The sequence below is a fragment of the Erythrolamprus reginae genome, chromosome 6 (assembly GCF_031021105.1).
Source record: "Erythrolamprus reginae isolate rEryReg1 chromosome 6, rEryReg1.hap1, whole genome shotgun sequence".
Lineage (NCBI taxonomy): Eukaryota > Metazoa > Chordata > Lepidosauria > Squamata > Dipsadidae > Erythrolamprus > Erythrolamprus reginae.
In genome coordinates, this window is record NC_091955.1 from 85,633,574 (window position 1) to 85,652,181 (window position 18,608).

An 18,608-nucleotide genomic window follows, 5' to 3' on the forward strand; every position below is an offset into this window, starting at 1 on the left:
TTGCTTATTTGTTCCTGGACTATAATTAAATTTGTGTGCCGCCCCGAGTCTGCGGAGAGGGGCGGCATACAAATTTAATAAATAATAATAAAATAATAATAATAAGTGTTGTACTTTATGGGTTTTGACGAACATATCTTTCATGTACACTGAGAGCATATGCACCATGACAAATTCCTTGTGTGTCCCATCACATTTGGCCAATAAAAAATTCTATTCTATTCTATTCTATTTTATTTTATCCTATCCTATCCTCTTCTATTCTATTTTATTCTATCCTATCCTATTCTATTTTATCCTATCCTATCCTATTCTATTTTATTCTATCCTATCCTATCCTATTCTATCCTATCCTATTCTATTTTATTCTATCCTATTCTATTCTATTTTATTCTATCCTATCCTATCCTATTCTAGTCACAACAATTGTATGTTAAAACAAATCCTGGGAGCGAGGGAGGTGTCAGTATTAACCATCCAGGAAAAAAATGTTTTATATACTGAATGAATTGAGCAAAAACCCAAATCAATTCCTGGAAGTGGAATTAAGATAGATAAGAAAGAGTGACAACCTCACCCATGCAAGAACCGAGTTGAATTAGAATGTATGTTTCTTCTTTTTAGCAGGAACAATCACTGAAAAGACAGAAGGTGACCTCCTTATTTTGATTATCTAATTTACAGCATGAATCCTAACCCATAGGTGCAGGGACGTTGTTTGGGAATAGGTCACATGATTCACTTCCACCAGCGAATCATGTGACATTCACCTGAGTATGTTTTATTCATATGTGTGAAGGGGGATATGCTCTATAGACTCATTAAACTGATGGGCATTCATTTTATTTCATAGGATTTCACTTTATTGTCTGTATGAATACAGTAACATCAAATTCTGAAAATAGAATTAAAAAACAACAACAAAGAAACAATGGAGTTCAACTTTCTAATTTACGAACAAGTACAAGAGTATCTTCTTAATGCTATGCTTTCCATCTTATTTTACAGATATATTTTGTAATTCTGTTCACCGTATGTTTCTTACCAGTTTTCAGTTGTGGGCATGTGGTTGCTTGTTGCGGTGGTGACTTTTGTTTCCTAAGAGTGTGTGTACTGTTATTCTGGTTTTGGTCATGCAGTCACTGGCCTCTCTTTTCAAATGAATCCTGTTAGCAGATGTGCCTCTCTTACCCAAACAGGAAAGAAACAACAATTATAATATAACACCAGTGGTGGGCTGCTATTGATTAGGACCTGTACCTATCCTATCATGTCCTATTTTTCCTTCTTTCTGGCTCACCTGATTCATGTTGCACAGCTGATTTCTCTGCCTCCACTATTCTACTTACCGGGGGTGCCTTAGAAGGTAGGCAGTTGAGCTTCAAATTGCTATACAGTGGTCCCTCTACTTACGAACTTAATTCATTCCGTGACCAGGTTCTTAAGTAGAAAAGTTTGTAAGAAGAAGCAATTTTTCCCATAGGAATCAATGTAAAAGCAAATAATGCGTGCGATTGGGGAAACCACAGGGAGGGTGGAAGCCCGGTTTCCTCCCAGGAGATTCCTAGAGAGGCCCCATGGAGGCCTCTCCCCGCCTTTTCCGGCCCTGTTTCTTCCCAGGAGATTCCTAGAGAGGCCCCACAGAGGCTTCCCCCCACCTTTTCCGGCCCTGTTTCTTCCCAGAAAATTCCTAGAGAAGCCCCAGAGAGGCTTCTCCTTGCCTTTTCTGGCCTTGTTTCCTCCCAGAAGATTCCTAGAGAGGCCCCACAGAGGCTTCTCCTCGCCTTTTCTGGTTACAGTTTCGGAAGCTCAGGTTTGTAAGTGGAAGTTTGTAAGTTCTTGAGAAGAGGCAAAAAAATCTTGAACACCCGGTTGTTGTCTAGAAAAGTTTGTAAGTAGAGGCGTTTGTAGGTAGAGGTACCACTGTATTTTGAATGCTGCGCACAATCACATTAGGCAAATCACTCAATCATCGAATCCGGTTATTAAACCAGTTGCAGCCTACCACTGTACAGTGATCCCTCGATTATCGCGAGGGTTCCGTTCCAAGACCCCTCGCGATAATTGATTTTTCGCGATGTAGGGTTGTGGAAGTAAAAACACCATCTGCGCATGCGCACCCTTTTTTTCATGGCCGCGCATGCGCAGATGGTGGAGTTTGCGTGGGCGGCGGGGAAGACCCAGGGAAGGTTCCTTCGTCTGCTCGGCAGTGCAGCAGCAGCGAGCAGACGAAGATCGGGGTTTCCCCTTTGCGTGGGCGGCGGGGAAACCCCGATCTTCGTCTGCTCGCTGCTGCTGCGGCCGCCCAGCAGCTGATCTGCTCGGCAGCGCAGCAGCAGCGAGCAGACGAAGATCGGGGTTTCCCCGCCGCCCACGCAAAGGGGAAACCCCGATTCGGCTCCTCGCTGCTCCCCGCTCGCCCGCTCGCCTGCCCGCCGCCCGCCGCCCGCCAGCAAGAGGGGGAGAGATAGAGAAAGAGAGAGAAGGAAAGAAAGAGATGAGAGAGGGAGGAAGAGAGTGTGAGAGAGGAAGAAGCAAGATAGAGAAAGAGAGAGAGAAAGAAAGATGAGAAAGGAAGGAAGAGAGTGACGTCATCGGGTGGGAAAAATCGCGATATAGCGTTTCGAGAAGATCGAGATCGCGAAAATCGAGGGATCACTGTATTATACTTATGTGATAACATATTTATATTGCTCTTTGAATAAAAGCCAGCCAGTAGCATTAAAGTGACCAGCAAAAGCAAATCCATGCCTGATAAATACAAATATTTTTTGCAATATTCTGTCCCTGGTACAGAAATGAAAACTTTTCCCAAGGAGAAGATCACCAAGATGGTATAGCTATTTTACTGTTTTCACGGGCAAATGACTGAGGCTTTAAGAAGAATTGTAAAAGTGAAGATGCGGATTTAATTGAAACAAACTTTCTTCTTGTCAGATATTTAAGCGTGTGCTTAAACCTTTCTAATTCTGAACAAATGTGTGATGTAACAAGCACACTTCAGTCTTGCACATACGCGCTGACCTGTACATTTATAGCTATTATGAAACACTTTTAAAGCATTGTTAAGGCACCCAGAGGTTGAGAAATCAGATGGATTGCTTAGTTTGGGACATGCCAAACAAGGAAGTTTATGTTTGCTTTAACTAAAATTGTAGTTCTTGGTAAGAAATCTGTTGTTGGTGTGTCCTGATATTTCTGAAACAACATCATTTTGTGTGGATTTTGGATAGGACCAGTGAAGGGCTACCAAAATTTTTACTACCACACTGTAAGACAAACATGAAAATAAAAAACATGAAAAAAAGAGTAGAATATCTGTGATCTCCTTCAGATGCAGTGAACTTTATCACCTAATTATTCTAAGTTTATTACCTAATTATTTGTCATTTCCTCTATAATGCTAAGTGTTAGCAATGTGAGAAATTTGTAAATTTTAAAGCAACTCTTAACGGAAAAATAAACTTTACTTCTGTTCTGCTGCCATCTGGTGGCTCTGAAAAGCAGCACAACATCATGGTATAACATTCCTTCTCTGGACAATCTATCCAAGATTCAGGAATTCTTTAATCTGAACATTCCAGTTTGTGACAATTAAGATTTTCCAATTCCTTAAGCAATCTCTTATGTGTATGAAATCTTTCATTCCTTTCCTTTGTGCTTTAGAATAGGTTCCTATCTTTCTTTTAAACAAGTTCCCCAGCACCAGAGTTGGGTTCCTCCCAGTTCAGACCAGTTTACCTGAACTATTAGCAACCCGCTGGTGACATCATGATGATCTGGTTTGGTTGGTGTTGGTTCATGAGCATCACCATCTTTTTAAAAAAAAAATTAAAATTTTCTGTGCATGTGCAGAAGTCAAGTTTTTGGCACTGGGCATGGGTCGCCATCTTGTTTTTGGCTCCCCCCCCCAATTTTTTAAATTTTTGTGTTTGCACATGGAGGAAGTGAAACGGCAGTGAGATAAGTTAGAATCCACCACTGCCCAGCACATCTCAAATAAAATCCTATGGTCCAACATTGATTTTTTAATCAGGGTACTAAAGGGGAGTACTTTTTTTTTTTAATGTGAGCTGTGGATCCTCCTCGATCCACAGCTCATATTAGAGAAACATCTTTCAGCTGTGGCGAGGGGTGCATTTGCCCAGGTTCGCCTGGTGCACCAGTTGTGGCCCTATCTGGACCGGGAGTCACCGCTCACAGTCACTCATGCCCTCATCATAATGCTCTCTACATGGGGCTACCTTTGAAAAGTGTTCGGAAACTTCAGATCGTGCAGAATGCAGCTGCGAGAGCAATCATGGGCTTCCCTAAATATGCCCATGTCACACCAACACTCCGTAGTCTGCATTGGTTGCCAATCAGTTTCCGGTCACAATTCAAAGTGTTGGTTATGACCTATAAAGCCCTTCATGGCACCGGACCAGATTATCTCAGGGATCGCCTTCTGCCGCACGAATCCCAGCGACCGGTTAGGTCCCACAGAGTGGGCCTTCTCTGGGTCCCATCAACTAAACAATGTCGTTTGGCGGGACCCAGGGGAAGAGCCTTCTCTGTGGCGGCCCTCTGGAACAAACTCCCCCCAGAGATCAGAATTGCCCCCAGTAAGTAAGTAAGTAAGTAAGTAAGTAAGTAAGTAAGTAAGTAAGTAAGTAAGTAAGTAAGTAAGTAAGTAAGTAAGTAAGTAAGTTTGTTAGTTAGTTAGTGCCATCCTAGATCTGAATGAATGAAATATTCTCATTGAATACTTTGTTCTGTACAACGTTGAATGTGCTGACAACAAAATGAAATTGATTGTCAATCAGTGTTGCTTCCTAAATGGACAGTTTGATTTCACAGAAGTTTGATTTACTTGAATATTCTGTTGTTTAAGTGCTCGCTTTACTTTTTTGAGCAGTATATATACCTAGCATTGTGACATTTTAAATACTGGATAGCCAAATTATTTCTTCAATTTATCTCAGGTAATTTGAGGATGGGTTTGGTTTTTTTTGTTTCACTCTCTTGATAACTTTTATCAAAGGCGATTTCAAGAACCTTCTGCATAATCAATAATATAGGATGCTAAGAAGAGCAGCCCCTGGTCTAGTGTATTTGGATGGTTTAAGAGACACACGCTACCAACAACATCTGACATCGCTTTCTCTTCTTTATAACTTATAGTTTTGTCACCTGGTAAATGCCAAATCTCCAATGAGGATGTCAAACCAGGGGAGGAAGGCTGTCAGAATGGAATGATATGTATTTTAGACCCCTAAATATTCTTAGAGAAAGAAAAATAAAACCACAGGGTTGCTGTTTTCAGTTCTTTTACAGCATCTGGTTTTATTTCTGGCTGGAGGCTGCATGTAGAGATTCTTTTTATTTATTTACTTTTTTTGTCCAATACACAATGAATTATAGAAATAAAGGTTATAGAGGAGATAATCATAGTAAAATATATTTAAGAAATAATAGAAAAGAAGATATAGTAATAGAACATATCAATGAAAGAATAGAAGAAGAGATATAGGAATAGAAGAAAGGTATAGGAGATATAGGAGAGCAATAGGACAGGGGATGGAAGGCACTCTAGTGCACTTGTACTCGCCCCTTACTGACCTCTTAGGAATCTGGAGAGGTCAACCGTAGATAATCTAAGGGTAAAGTGTTGCGGGTTTGGGAATGGCACTATGGAATCCGGTAATGAGTTCCACGCTTCGACAACTCGGTTACTGAAGTCATATTTTTTACAGTCAAGTTTGGAGTGGTTAATATTAAGTTTAAATCTGTTGTGTGCTTTTGTGTTGTTGTGGTTGAAGCTGAAGTAGTCGCCGACAGGCAGGACATTGCAGCATATGATCTTGTGGGCAATACTTAGATCTTGTTTAAGGCGTCTTAGTTCTAGGCTTTCTAGGCCCAGGATTGAAAGTCTAGTCTTGTAGGGTGTTCTATTTCGAGTGGAGGAGGGAAGTATTATGGTGAAGTATCTTTGGACATTTTCAAGGGTGTTAATGTCTGAGATGCGATATGGGTTCCAAACAGATGAGCTGTATTCGAGGATGGGTCTGGCAAAAGTTTTTTAAACTCTGGTAAGTAGTGTGAGATTGCCAGAGCAGAAGCTACGTAGGATTAGGTTTACAAATCTTGAAGCCTTCTTCCTGTTTTACTTCCTGTCCTGGGGTAATTTTTTTAACCCACTTCATCTTAACACTCTTCGCTTTGTTAATTTTGTTTTTCTTAAAAACTCTGTGACATTTTAGGATCCAAAGTTGGCCCTCAGTGTAAGTTTAGGCCCTAAGCCTTTCATTGTGCTGCTGCTGTGATGTGTGTTGCACACTTGATATGTTTGTTGCGTCTGAGTGAAACCATTGCATTATTTAAACCTCTTCCAGGTTCTGTAATATTTGTAAGCCTTGCTTTTATTTTGCTAACTTCTCTTGTCTCTTTCTTTAGATCGAAGAACGTGCAGAGTTCTTGAACAAATCCGCCCAGAAGAGGTAAAGAACTCAAACATAAAAGAAAAAAAAATCACCATGAAAGTTATGTGCAGGATATGAATTGACAAGTCTCTGCCGTTTCATTCTTTTCACAGTGGTATGAAACCTACACACACAACTCCAGTTGTCTCCAAGATAGACAGTAGGCTGGAACAATATACCAGCGCAATTGAGGTGAGCTGCTTTCATTTTTAAAAATTTATTTATTTATTATTTAGATTTGTATGCCGCCCCTCTCCGCAGACTCGGGGCGGCTCACAGCAAGATACAACAATTCATAACAAATCCAAATATAATTTAAAATATTTAAAAAGAACCCCATTTACTAACAAACACACACACAAACATACCATGCATAAATTGTACATGCCCGGGGGAGGTGTTTCAGTTCCCCCATGCCTGACGACAAAGGTGGGTTTTAAGGAGTTTACGGAAGGCAGGGAGAGTAGGGGCAGTTCTAATCTCTGGGGGGAGTTGGTTCCAGAGAGTCGGGGCCGCCACAGAGAAGGCTCTTCCCCTGGGGCCCGCCAACCGACATTGTTTAGTTGACGGGACCCGGAGAAGGCCCACTCTGTGGGACCTAATCGGTCGCTGGGATTCGTGCGGCAGAAGGCGGTCTCGGAGATATTCTGGTCCAGTGCCATGAAGGGCTTTAAAGGTCATAACCAACACTTTGAATTGTGACCGGAAATTGATCGGCAGCCAATGCAGACTGCGGAGTGATGGTGAAACATGGGCATTCTTCTCAATTTCCCAGGTTCCTCTGATTGACCATTGTGGTAGGGATGAATCAAATATTTTTCACAGAGCAGGTAGTATCCAAACTAAATCAGCGTCCCAAGTCAAAGTGCTCCTCAAAGCTCCAATTTATTGCCAGAGCCATCCTGGCACCTACATTGAGAAACCTGAATCTGAGTTTCCTACCCAGTTGAAAGTTCACATCCCTTGTCCCCCACCTGCAAACTTGTCATGTTGCTCACTCAGATTGTGCCTCCTTGTCCTACTTCTGCTTCCGCCCAGGTGGGTGGGCATAGGATGGCCTTGAATCAAGAATGCTTTGTGGCTGCATCTGTTCCCTCCTGAAAATCACCCCTCCCAAGTTCCCATAAACATCAGGCCTTATAGAGATAGTGTGGCAAGCCGTTAATTCATCGCCAACTTTTGCACCGGCCCTCACTGCCTGAAACTCTTTTTCAGTTTTCCTTTTAATGGCTTTTGGCTGAGATTGACATGAGGTGAACTTGGGGAAATTGTGGACTTATTTTGGTCACCTCTCTTTCTAATCATTGGTTTGTAAGTTGGTGAGGTTCAGACAGAGATATAGCCAGGGGTGGGTTCCACTTACTTTTGCTACCGGTGCACATCACGATGTTTCGCGCGTGTCCCTTCCAGCAATTTCACTTCCGCACATGCTCAGAAGGTGGTTTCAGGCTGAAACACACTTGAGGAGCTGCAGAGGGAGAAATCAATGTTGGTATTCACCTTCAGGTGGATAGGAGGGATTTTTTTTCAGGCAGAGGAGAAACCATACAAATAATGAAAAAATTGCCAAAAAAAATGGCGGTGTGCACGGACTGGCGCAAACAGAACCAGATCTGTGATGCCAAAATTACATCACCAGTGGGTCGCTAACACTTTGGGTGATCTGGTCTGAGCTGGGAGGAACTCACTCCCACCTCGAGGTTCGACTACTGTAACGCTCTCTACATGGGGCTACCTTTGAAGAGTGTTCGGAAACTTCAGATCGTGCAGAATGCAGCTGCGAGAGCAATCATTGGCTTTCCCAAATATGCCCATGTTACTCCAACACTCCGCAGTCTGCATTGGTTGCTGATCAGTTTCCGGTCACAATTCAAAGTGTTGGTCATTACCTATAAAGCCCTTCATGGCACCGGACCAGGGTATCTACGAGACCGCCTTCTGCCGCACGAATCCCAGCGCCTGGTTAGGTCCCACAGAGTTGATCTTCTCCGGGTCCCGTCAACTAAACAATGTCGTTTGGCGGGACCTAGGGTAAGAGCCTTCTCTGTGGCAGCTCCGACCCTCTGGAATCAGCTCCCTCCAGAGATTAGAACTGCCCCCCCCTCCTTGCCTTTTGTAAACTCCTTAAAACCCACCTCTGCCGTCAAGCATGGGGGAACTGAAACATCTCCCCCTGCCTATGTAGTTTTTTGTGTATAATGACTGTATGTATGTTTTTATATATTGGGGTTTCTTGTTTTTTAGACTTTTTAAATATATTATTGTTATTTTAGATTCCAACTATTAGATTTGTTATTATATATTGTTTTTATCATTGCTGTAAGCCACCCCGAGTCTATGGAGAGGGGCGGCATACAAATCTAATAAATAACTAAAATAACTAAAAATAACTGTAGCCCAGCGGTGGGCTACGAGCCATAACACTAAATTGTGCTCACCGCAGCGGCTTGTAAGTTCTTGTGGGACCAGCGCGATTTTGCTGCTGCACCTGTGGAGGTAGCAAAATTGCCCATGGAGCCACAGGTGCGCCCGTGTTTCGGCAAGGTTTTACCTGTGGATCTGTGCATGATTTTGCGGGGCCAGCAGCAAAATGGTGCTGGCCCCGCAAGAACTTATGAGCCGCGGCGGCGAGCGCAATTTAGCATTCTGGCTCATAGCCCACCGCTACTGTAGCCCAATAGCAGCTGGTAAAATAGGAGGAAGGGGGGGAAAAAGGAGTAGGAGCAGGAGAGTGGTAGCACATCACTCATGTGACATTGGAGCTGCTACTGTGATTCACCCATTGCTTCTTACAGGGCAACAAATCCGCAAAGGCCCCCAAGCCAGCTGCTTCTGACCTCCCAGTTCCTGCTGAGGGAGTCCGTAACATCAAGAGCATGTGGGAGAAAGGCAATGTGTTTGCATCACCCTCTGGACTGGGGACACCCAATAAGGTACATGCATGGTGGCACAGTGGTTAGAATGAAGTACAGTAGTACCTCTAGATACGAGCTGCTCCACATGCGAGTATTCCAAGATACGAGCCACGATAGGAGCGAAATTTCTGTTCCAGACCTGAGCTCAAATCCGGGATATGAGCCGAGCTTCCACTAGGTGGCGCAAGAATCCTTGCTTCTGGTTATCTCCAGGGGGAAAAACAAAGTCTAAAGCCATTTGTTCCAGATACGAGCTGATCAACATACGAGCTCCATTCTGGAACGAATTAAACTCGTATCTAGAGGTACTACTGTACTGCAGGATGTGTCTGCCAACAGCCAGCTACCGGCAGTTCGATTCTCACTGGCTCAAAGTTGACTCAGCCTTCCATCCTTCCAGAATGGTTGGGGGCAATATGCTGACACTGCAAACCACTTAGAGAGGGCTGTAAAAGCACGGCGAAGCAGTCTATAAATCTAAGTGCCATTGCTATCCTTCAGAGTCTTCTGCCCTTTGTGACTGCCTCTGCAATTCCCAGGTCAATCAAGGCAAGAGAAATGCAAGGCACATAAGTAGGACTTGAGGTACCAATGGAGTGAAAATGCAGACTCTGCACTTTAAACAAAAAGGGAAGGGTACCATAGAGCCGGAGTGGCGCAGCAGGTAGAGTGCTGTACTGCAGGCCACTGAAGCTGACTGTAGATCTGTAGGCCAGTGGTTCAAATCTCATCACCGGCTCAAGGTTGACTCATCCTTCCATCCTTCCAAGGTGGGTAAAATGAGGACCCGGATTGTGGGGGCAATATGCTGGCTCTGTTAAAAAGTGCTATTGCTAACATGTTGTAAGCCGCCCTGAGTCTAAGGAGAAGGGTGGCATAAAAATCAATCAAGCAAGCAAGCAATCAATCAAGCAAGCAAGCAAGCAAGCAAGCAAGCAAGCAAGCAAGCAAGCAAGCAAGCAAGCAAGCAAGCAAGCAAGCAAGCAAGCAAGCAAGCAAGCAAGCAAGCAAGCAAGCAAGCAAGCAAGCAAGCAAGCAAGCAAGCAAGCAAGCAAGCAAGCAAGCAAGCAAGCAAGCAAGCAAGCAAGCAAGCAAGCAAGCAAGCAAGCAAGCAAGCAAGCAAGCAAGCAAGCAAGCAAGCAAGCAAGCAAACAGTTTAGCCTCCCAAAAGATAATTTTTAAATTTTTTCTGAGATGGTATTTCAAAGAAACATTGCTCTAAGTTTGTGAAACAACGCTTTGTCCAACTTTGGCATGAGATCTCATGGCATGGTAAGCTTTTCAGCTATAGGATGCAATCATCCTGGACGTTTATCATTGTTGTTATTGTAATCATGTAATTTCTTGCAAGATTGTCCGATTTCACAAGCTCTGGACAATCTCATTTCTAGTCTCACGCAGGAATGCTGAAATTTTGTGAGGTTTAAGACACTTACTTGAAATCTCCTAGGATTAAGGGGCTTTGCTACAGACTTCAATGTTCTCCTATATCAGTGATGACGAACCTTTTTTTGCTTGGGTGCCAAATGGGCGTGCCCATGCGTGCGCATGCCCACACTCATAACTCAGTGTCCTCCTTCTGTGCATGTACACACAACTCCCCTTGCTCCTCCCCCCCGAGCATGCGCAGGCCCCACTGAAGACTCTGAACTTCTAGTAGGCCCGTTGGCCTGTTTTTCACCTTCTCCAGGCTTCAGGAGGCTTTCTTGCAGCCTGGGGCATGCGAAAAACGGCCCGATGGGCCTACCGGAAGTTTATTTAGGGGAAGAGCCTTCTCTGTGGCGGCCCCGGCCCTCTGGAATCAACTCCCCCCGGAGATTAGAACTGCTCCCACCCTCCTTGTCTTCCGTAAACTACTTAAGACCCACCTATACCGCCAGACATGGGGGATTTGAGACACCTTTCCCCCAGGCTTATTATAATTTATGTTTGGTATGTATGTGCTGTTTGGTTTTTAATTATGATAGGGTTTTTAGTGTTTTTTTTTTAATATTAGATTTGTGCCAGTATAATATTGTTTTTATCGTTGTTGTGAGCCGCCCCGAGTCTTCGGAGAGGGGCGGCATACAAATCTAATAAATTATTATTATTATTATTATTATTATTATTATTATTATTATTATTATTTATAAACTTCCGATAGGCCCATTGGGCCCATTTTTTACCATCCAGAGGCTTTCCTGTAGCCTGGAGAGGGTGAAAGCAGCCTCCCCCACCCTCTGGAAGACTGAACATCAGCTGGCTATGTGCGCATGCGCTCTGGAGCTGACATAGGCCAACGCCTTGCTCAGATACTGCTCCATATGCCACCTGTGCCATTGGTTCACCATCCCAATCCAATACGTTCTTGTGAAATTGCACAAATGTCTATGAGATTTTAGCAATCTTACAGACTAAGATAGATTCGGTAGATAAACTGTTGCAATCTGTAGTGCACCCTTGTTAATTCTTACTACGACGTTTCTAATTCTCTTTACAAATGAACATTCTGCAGGAAACAGCTGGGCTGAAGGTCGGAGTCTCCAGTCGCATCAATGAATGGTTAACTAAGACTCCAGAAAACAACAAATTAGCTGCTTCGAAACCATCGGTCAGTATTTGCTCCTCTTGATTTCTGCAGCAATATCATCTACTCTGCAATAAGGATGTTTAATCATTTTTACAGGAAGGAAAGAGAACTTCAGTACTACCGTGTTTCCCCGAAAATAAGACACTGTCTTATAATAATTTTTGCTCCAAAAGTTGTGCTATGTCATATTTTCGGGGAGTGCCTTATATTCCGATCCTTCCCCTTTAATTCTTGGAGCGTTGGTACGCTCCACTTGAAGAGCCTTACTGCCCCCACTGCTGCCAATTTTGCTGCCACCGATTTCGCTGCCGCCGGCCCCCTCAGCTGTTTGGCGGCCCACGTTTCTTCTGTTGGCCACCAGGTCAGCAGGAAGTGCAATCTAGGCAGCGGTGGCCAAGGCTTAGCCCCCTCGCCGGACCCGTCTTTTTTCGGCGCCGGCGTCACTTGGGGAGGAGCCCTCGGTGGCCATGGGCATGCCTCCGGATCCGGAGGCAGAAGACAGCCTGACGGATGGGCGGCTACCCGGCTGCAGCAGCAAAGGGGGCCGCCGATTTGGGCTGGTCAGCGTCGGGAACTGCTCCTCGGCTTTCAGGATGCCACCACCGATTTCGCTGCTGCTGATTTCGCTGCCGCCAGGCCTCTCAGCTGTCTGGCGGCCCACGTGTCTTCTGTTGGTCGCGGCGACACAATGGATAATGCAGGATTTGGTGTATAGTTGAACCTATCCTGTTTCCCCGAAAATAAGTCACCCCCGAACGTAAGACATAGGAGAGGTTTAGTAGAATTGCATAATAATAATAATAATAATAATAATAATAATAATTATTATTATTATTATTATTATTATTATTATTATTATTTATTAGATTTGTATGCCGCCCCTCTCCGAAGAGGCATTCCCCGAAAGTAAGACATAGGACATGTTTTGTTTCACAGCATTCCTGAACAGAACATATACAGCACTGCTGTCCATAAATTGCATCCCAAAACACTGCCTCAATCAGATTTAAAACACATCCAACACGCATCCAACATGCGGCTGCGTGTTTGGATGCATTTTTGCTGCAGCAGGATACAGGATACAATTCACTGAAAAAAAATAAGACATCCCCTGAAAATAAGATGTAGCACATCTTTGGGAGCAAAAATAAATATAAGACACTGTCTTATTTTAGGGGAAACACGATGTAAATGATAAAATCCACAATGTTGAGAACTCAGTGTTCAGAAGGTTGCCCTGTTTTGAGTTGCCAAGGACATCCATACTCAACCTGGTGTCCTCTAGGGGTGAACATCAGGGGTGTCAAACTTCAGGCCCAGGACCGGATCCAGCTCACAGGATGATTAAATCTGGCCCATGTATACACAGATCCTTGAAATAGCAAAGGACCGACCTGCAATGCCTCTGCCAGGGAAAATGGAATTTGGGAGGGTCACATGCAGCCCCCTCCCCATGGCCCCATTTTTGGCCCTGATGGCCTCCTCTAGCACTCTGCCAGTGAAAACCGCCAAAATTTCACTCTCTCGCATTCCTCGCATGAGATTTGGCCTTATGCGCCTAATCTTGCACCGATGGGCATGCATGTGACCAATGGTCACAGGTGATCCCATGACGGCCTCCAAGAGCACTCGGAGGTAGGTCCAGTGGCCCATTGCTGCACAGGTGCTCCCAACACAAATGACGTTGAGCTGGCTATGCCTACCGTGGCCATGACCACCACCACCCTGAAGTCAAACACAATCCTGATGCGGCCCTCAATGAAATTGAGTTTGTCACTCCTGGCTTAGACCATAGTTTCTATAATTTGCAACCAAATGGAAATTGCAACGTGAGGTAGATGAAGGCATGAAGGTGATGTCTGAAAATGGTCAGAACTGATTACTGACAGAACTAAAGTATTGGTTTAGATAGCTGTGGTATGATATCAGTGTCGTGTTTCTACATTCTTCTCCATTCAGAAATAGCATCCAGATGTTCATAAGCTCAGAGATAAATAGGTTTCATATAAGAAGGCTGGACATTATAAGTGGACTATAGTAGAATTATTCACAGAAGTGAGCTTGGTACTAATCTGTTCTTTCTCTCCATTCCTTCTTTCTCAGTCAAATGCTTTCTTCTCTGCCCTCTTTCACCACCATCTTCTTGGCTGGAATTCTGTCTCTCTATAGATATATCTCCGTTGTTCTGTCCTTCTTTTGGATTGGCTGTTTACTTTTAAACTGAGTCAGGTAAATCAATTTTGAAACTCCATGACCTTCAAGTTCCAGCCCATTTATGCATGTCCAGTTAGCCGTGAACCTGTTTTTGAAAGAAATTATTTAAAAGCCTCATATTACCGCCTATGAGTGCATTTTTGGAGAAGGTTTATTTAAATAGTATGAATTTTAGTTATATGTATATTACACCATTCTTGGTTTTAAATACTGGCTTTGGGTTTTTTGGGGGGGAAATAGGACTTACGACCTGGAGATGTATCTGGCAAACGCAACCTTTGGGAAAAGCAGTCGGTTGAGAAGACCAGTTCTTCATCAAAGGTGACCTTCCCATCTGTTATTCTATTTCATTTTGGGGAGCGGTGGTGGTGGTGTAATCTTTGAGGTTCCCTTCAATTGCACTGCTGAACTTCAATGACATAATTGCCAAATCTAGAAGAATGAGGTAGAATAGATCCCAAACTATTTATTGGTAGAGTATTGTTCTGTCCTGTGTTTCTTGGTAGATAAATCCACAGTAACTGAATTTAAACATGCCTGGGATAAACATATATCCATCCTAAGATAAAATACAGAAAATAGTATAAGGGCAGACTAGATGGACCATGGGGTCTTTTTCTGCCGTCAGACTTCTATGTTTCTATGTTTCTATTCTATCGAAGTTGACTAATAATATTTCAGCAAACACAATATACAATTAAAATGAAACAAGATACTAATATAAATTAGCCATTTGTAGAAACCATAGACACAGAGACATGATTGCTTGGGCAAAGCTTATTTGAGTTAGGAAACAATCCCTCTGAGCTGAGCAGCCCCCATGTTCAGAAGCTCTGCTTTTCTTGGTCTAGCACTCATTTTTATAACAAATTTCATGTGTACACAAGTACAAAAGATTAACTTGACAAACTTTTATAACAATGCTACATGGTTAATGTATACAGACAAATCATATCAAGGTGTAATTGCTAACTAAACAGAAGCATGTCTAATTAACTTTTTTACCCTAGACCAGGGGTAGGCAAAGTTGGCTCTTTTATGATTTGTGGACTTCAACCCCCAGAATTCCTGAGCCAATCATTCTAGCTCAGGAATTCTGGAAGTTGAAGTCCACATGTCATAGAAGAGCCAACTTTGCCTATCCCAGCCCTAGACAAACAGTTTAATTAACTTAGATAAACAGAGAGCTGAGTAAATAATTTTTTCATTAAGCTGAGTAAATAAGTAGGTTGTATAATCAATATTTACCAAGACAGGCATTCCACATTCTTTGGCAAAGATTGATAATCAACCTACAGCCATTAAAACCTTAATTGTTATCCTAACACAGGTAGTCCTCAACCTATGACTACAGCATTTATGTTGTTAAGTGAGAATTTTTTAAAGTGAGTTTTGTCCGACTTTACGACTTTTCCTGCCACATTTGTTAAGTGAATCGTTGCAATTGTTAAGTAAGTAACATGGTTGTTAAGTGAATCTCGCTTACCCCATGGATTTTGCTTGTCGGAAGGTTGCAAAAGGTAAAAGAGTGCAAAAGTACAGCTGTCTGCAAAGAATATAAATCCTTCCATTTCTCCATCATCCAGTCAGAGCTGAAGAAGCTTCATGGATGAGAAGCGAACGTCTTCAAAGAAAACCCAAAAAGTCCAGTTACCTCTTGAAAAAGCATCTTTGGGACAGTCTATGTTTTTGTAACTTTTTTTTTTTACTTCTCTCTCTCTCTCTCTCTCCCTCTTTTTGAATCAGGTCACAGCAGCAGGAAGGAAGTTAGAGACCAATGGTAAGCAAAAGTGAGCATTTCAGTGTTTGGGACCAGGCAAGGGACCTAAGCCTTAGTTTTAGAATAATACAGTGTTCCCTCGATTTTCGCAGGGATGCGTTCCGAGACCACCCGCGAAAGTTGAATTTCCGCGAAGTAGAGATGCAGAAGTAAATACACCATTTTTGGCTATGGACAGTATCACAAGCCATCCCTTAACACTTTAAACCCCTAAATTACCATTTCCTATTCCCTTAGCAACCATTTACTCACCATTATTACTGATACTCACCATTGAATAAGACACTTAGTGATCCTAATATTTATAAACATAATTATTTATTAACAATAATTATTTTTTTTTGTTATTCATTTGCAAAAATTATTAGTTTGGCAATGATGTATGACACCATCGGGCGGGAAAAACCGTGGTATAGAAAAAAACCCGCCAAGTATTATTTAATTTATATTTTTTGAAAAACCGTGGTATAGGCTATTCGTGAAGTTTGAAATATTGCATTCCCACGTGAACCATCATCATTTTTTATCGACCCCATAATCCCTTGTGGGGTGGAGTCTGGGCAAATGGGTGGAGCTAGCAGAGAGTTTACTGTCCAGATGCCCTTCCTGTCACCAATTCAGAGCTTTGTTCAGTGGATATATTCTCAGTGTGCCCAGAAAGAGAAACATCTGCCTCTACCTAGGATCAAACTCACAGATTGTGGGTCGAGAGCGCCACCTTTAGGCCACTGCATCCCTCTGCATTCCCACCTGAACAAGGAGGTAAAATTTGAGCTGGGAGCAGTAAAAAAGCAGGGACCCATTAAAATAGGGACCTATACCTCCGGAATCGCCTTCTACCACACAAATCCCAGCAGCCGATTAGGTCCCACAGAGCTGGCCTTCTCCGGGTCCCGTCGACAAAACAATGTCATTTGGTGGGCCCCTGGGGAAGAGCCTTCTCTGTGGTAGCCCTGGCCCTCTGGAATCAACTCCCCCCGGAGATTAGAATGGCCCCCACCCTCCTTGTCTTTTGCAAATAACTCAAGACCCACCTATATCGCCAGGCATGGGGGAACTGAGACACCTCCCCCAGGCTTTTATATTTTATGTTTGGTATGCATGTGTTGTATGGTTTTAATTGTTGGGGTTTTATATATACTTTAAAAAAAATATTAGATTTGTATTACTAGTATATTGTTTTTGTTATTGTTGTGAGCCGCCCCGAGTCTTCGGAGAGGGGCGGCATACAAATCTGATAAATTATGATTATTATAATTATTATTATTTTTATTTTTTTTAATTTTATTTCTTTATTGGATTTGTATGCCGCCCCTCTCCGCAGACTAACAACAGTGATAAAAAACAGCATGTAACAATCCAATAGTAAACAACTAAAAAAAACCCTTATTATAAAACCAAACATACATACAAACATACCATTATTATTTGTGTTTTGAAAGTAAACAATCAGTCGGATATTCTTTTAAGTGATTTAAGGTTGAATCAATTGGAAATCTCTTCTAGGTTGGGGGAATGAGCAAGAAAGAAAGCTGCTATAGTCCTTAAAATTTGATCTTAGCATTGCAACCTCAATTAGCAAGTCCTTGGACAAGTAGGGATTTTCCAGCGAAGCTCCAAACGTTGGCATTTCTGGTGATTCGCAGCAATCCCACCACTTTCTTTCTTTTTTCTTTCAGCAGGTTTGAGACAATTTGAAAAGGAGCCTTAAAGGACGCCACCGGTTATGCTGGACCAACTCGGTTTTTCAAAAAAACCCAGAAGTGCTAAATTTGTCCTTTTCTTTTTATATATATTTATGTTTGTTTTTTGTTGGTTTACTTGGGAGGGCGGGCGGGGTTGGCTTCATTATCCCAGTTTTTAAGGAAACCATGTATATTAGCACTGTATTTAATATTCAGTCTTAAAACGTTTGTCTTAATAGTAGTGCCTTGGAACGAGAGCCTTATTCCTCAAAACAAGAGAAAAATGCTGTGAAAGAGAGAGACGCTTCTACTGACGAAGTCTTAACAAACTTTTTGATCCAGACAGGAAGAGAGGGACATCTGCTATGCAATACCTTCCATGCGTGGGTCCTATCCAGTGAAGGGCTACCAAAATTTTTACTGCCACACTGTGGGCGTGGCTTATGCAGGGCGCCCTGCATTTTCTTTCAACATCTTTCAGTGCAAATTGGGTGCTCTGGGGTAGAGCTCCATTTTTGCTACCCTACTGTGTCCCCCTTTCCCCCCCCATCCAGGCAGCAGCCCACCCCCGGTCCTATCCCAAATAGTTGAGGCAAACACAGGGCCAGGATAAGAGGGACACAGGCTGGTCCATTCACAAGCAAAGCATCTGATAGTGGGTCCTCAAGAATCAAGGCAGAGTCGACAACTTCTTTACTACTCTTCACTTATTGGTGACTTGAGTGTAGAAAGGTTTGATATAATTCCCGGAGCCTACCGTGGTCTACAGAACACTTTATGATAAGTTCACCATCTTTGGTGGTCCACCGCCTTTGATGGAGCCATGGTCTTCTCCCCCTTTGCTCTCCCGACATCATGTCACAGATTGCCATGTGAGTCGCTGCTGGAGTGCCTCATTCACCACTTACATTTTTGCGTGGGTCACACCTGTAAGTGGAGGACACCTTCTCCACCTGTAAGGTGACATGCAGAGCAAAGGAGTCT

General features: G+C 43.0%; 1 protein-coding gene across 9 annotated transcripts in view; it reads left to right on the top strand.

Annotated features, from left to right (window-relative positions):
• The window catches only part of CALD1 (caldesmon 1), a 242,129-nt gene extending 224,264 nt beyond the window's left edge, over positions 1-17,865 (top strand). For 6 of the 9 annotated variants that reach the window (XM_070754281.1, XM_070754282.1, XM_070754286.1 and 3 more), the window contains 7 exons: positions 6,436-6,479; positions 6,575-6,653; positions 9,257-9,394; positions 11,871-11,966; positions 14,400-14,480; positions 15,906-15,939; positions 17,619-17,865. In XM_070754281.1, coding sequence (XP_070610382.1) covers positions 6,436-6,479; positions 6,575-6,653; positions 9,257-9,394; positions 11,871-11,966; positions 14,400-14,480; positions 15,906-15,939; positions 17,619-17,650 — 504 coding nt within the window. In that variant the 3' untranslated portion in view covers positions 17,651-17,865. The remainder of the gene's footprint in view (positions 1-6,435; positions 6,480-6,574; positions 6,654-9,256; positions 9,395-11,870; positions 11,967-14,399; positions 14,481-15,905; positions 15,940-17,618) is intronic. The other 3 variants (XM_070754287.1, XM_070754284.1, XM_070754289.1) reach the window with 1 other exon arrangement.
• The last annotated feature ends 743 nt before the right edge of the window (positions 17,866-18,608 follow it).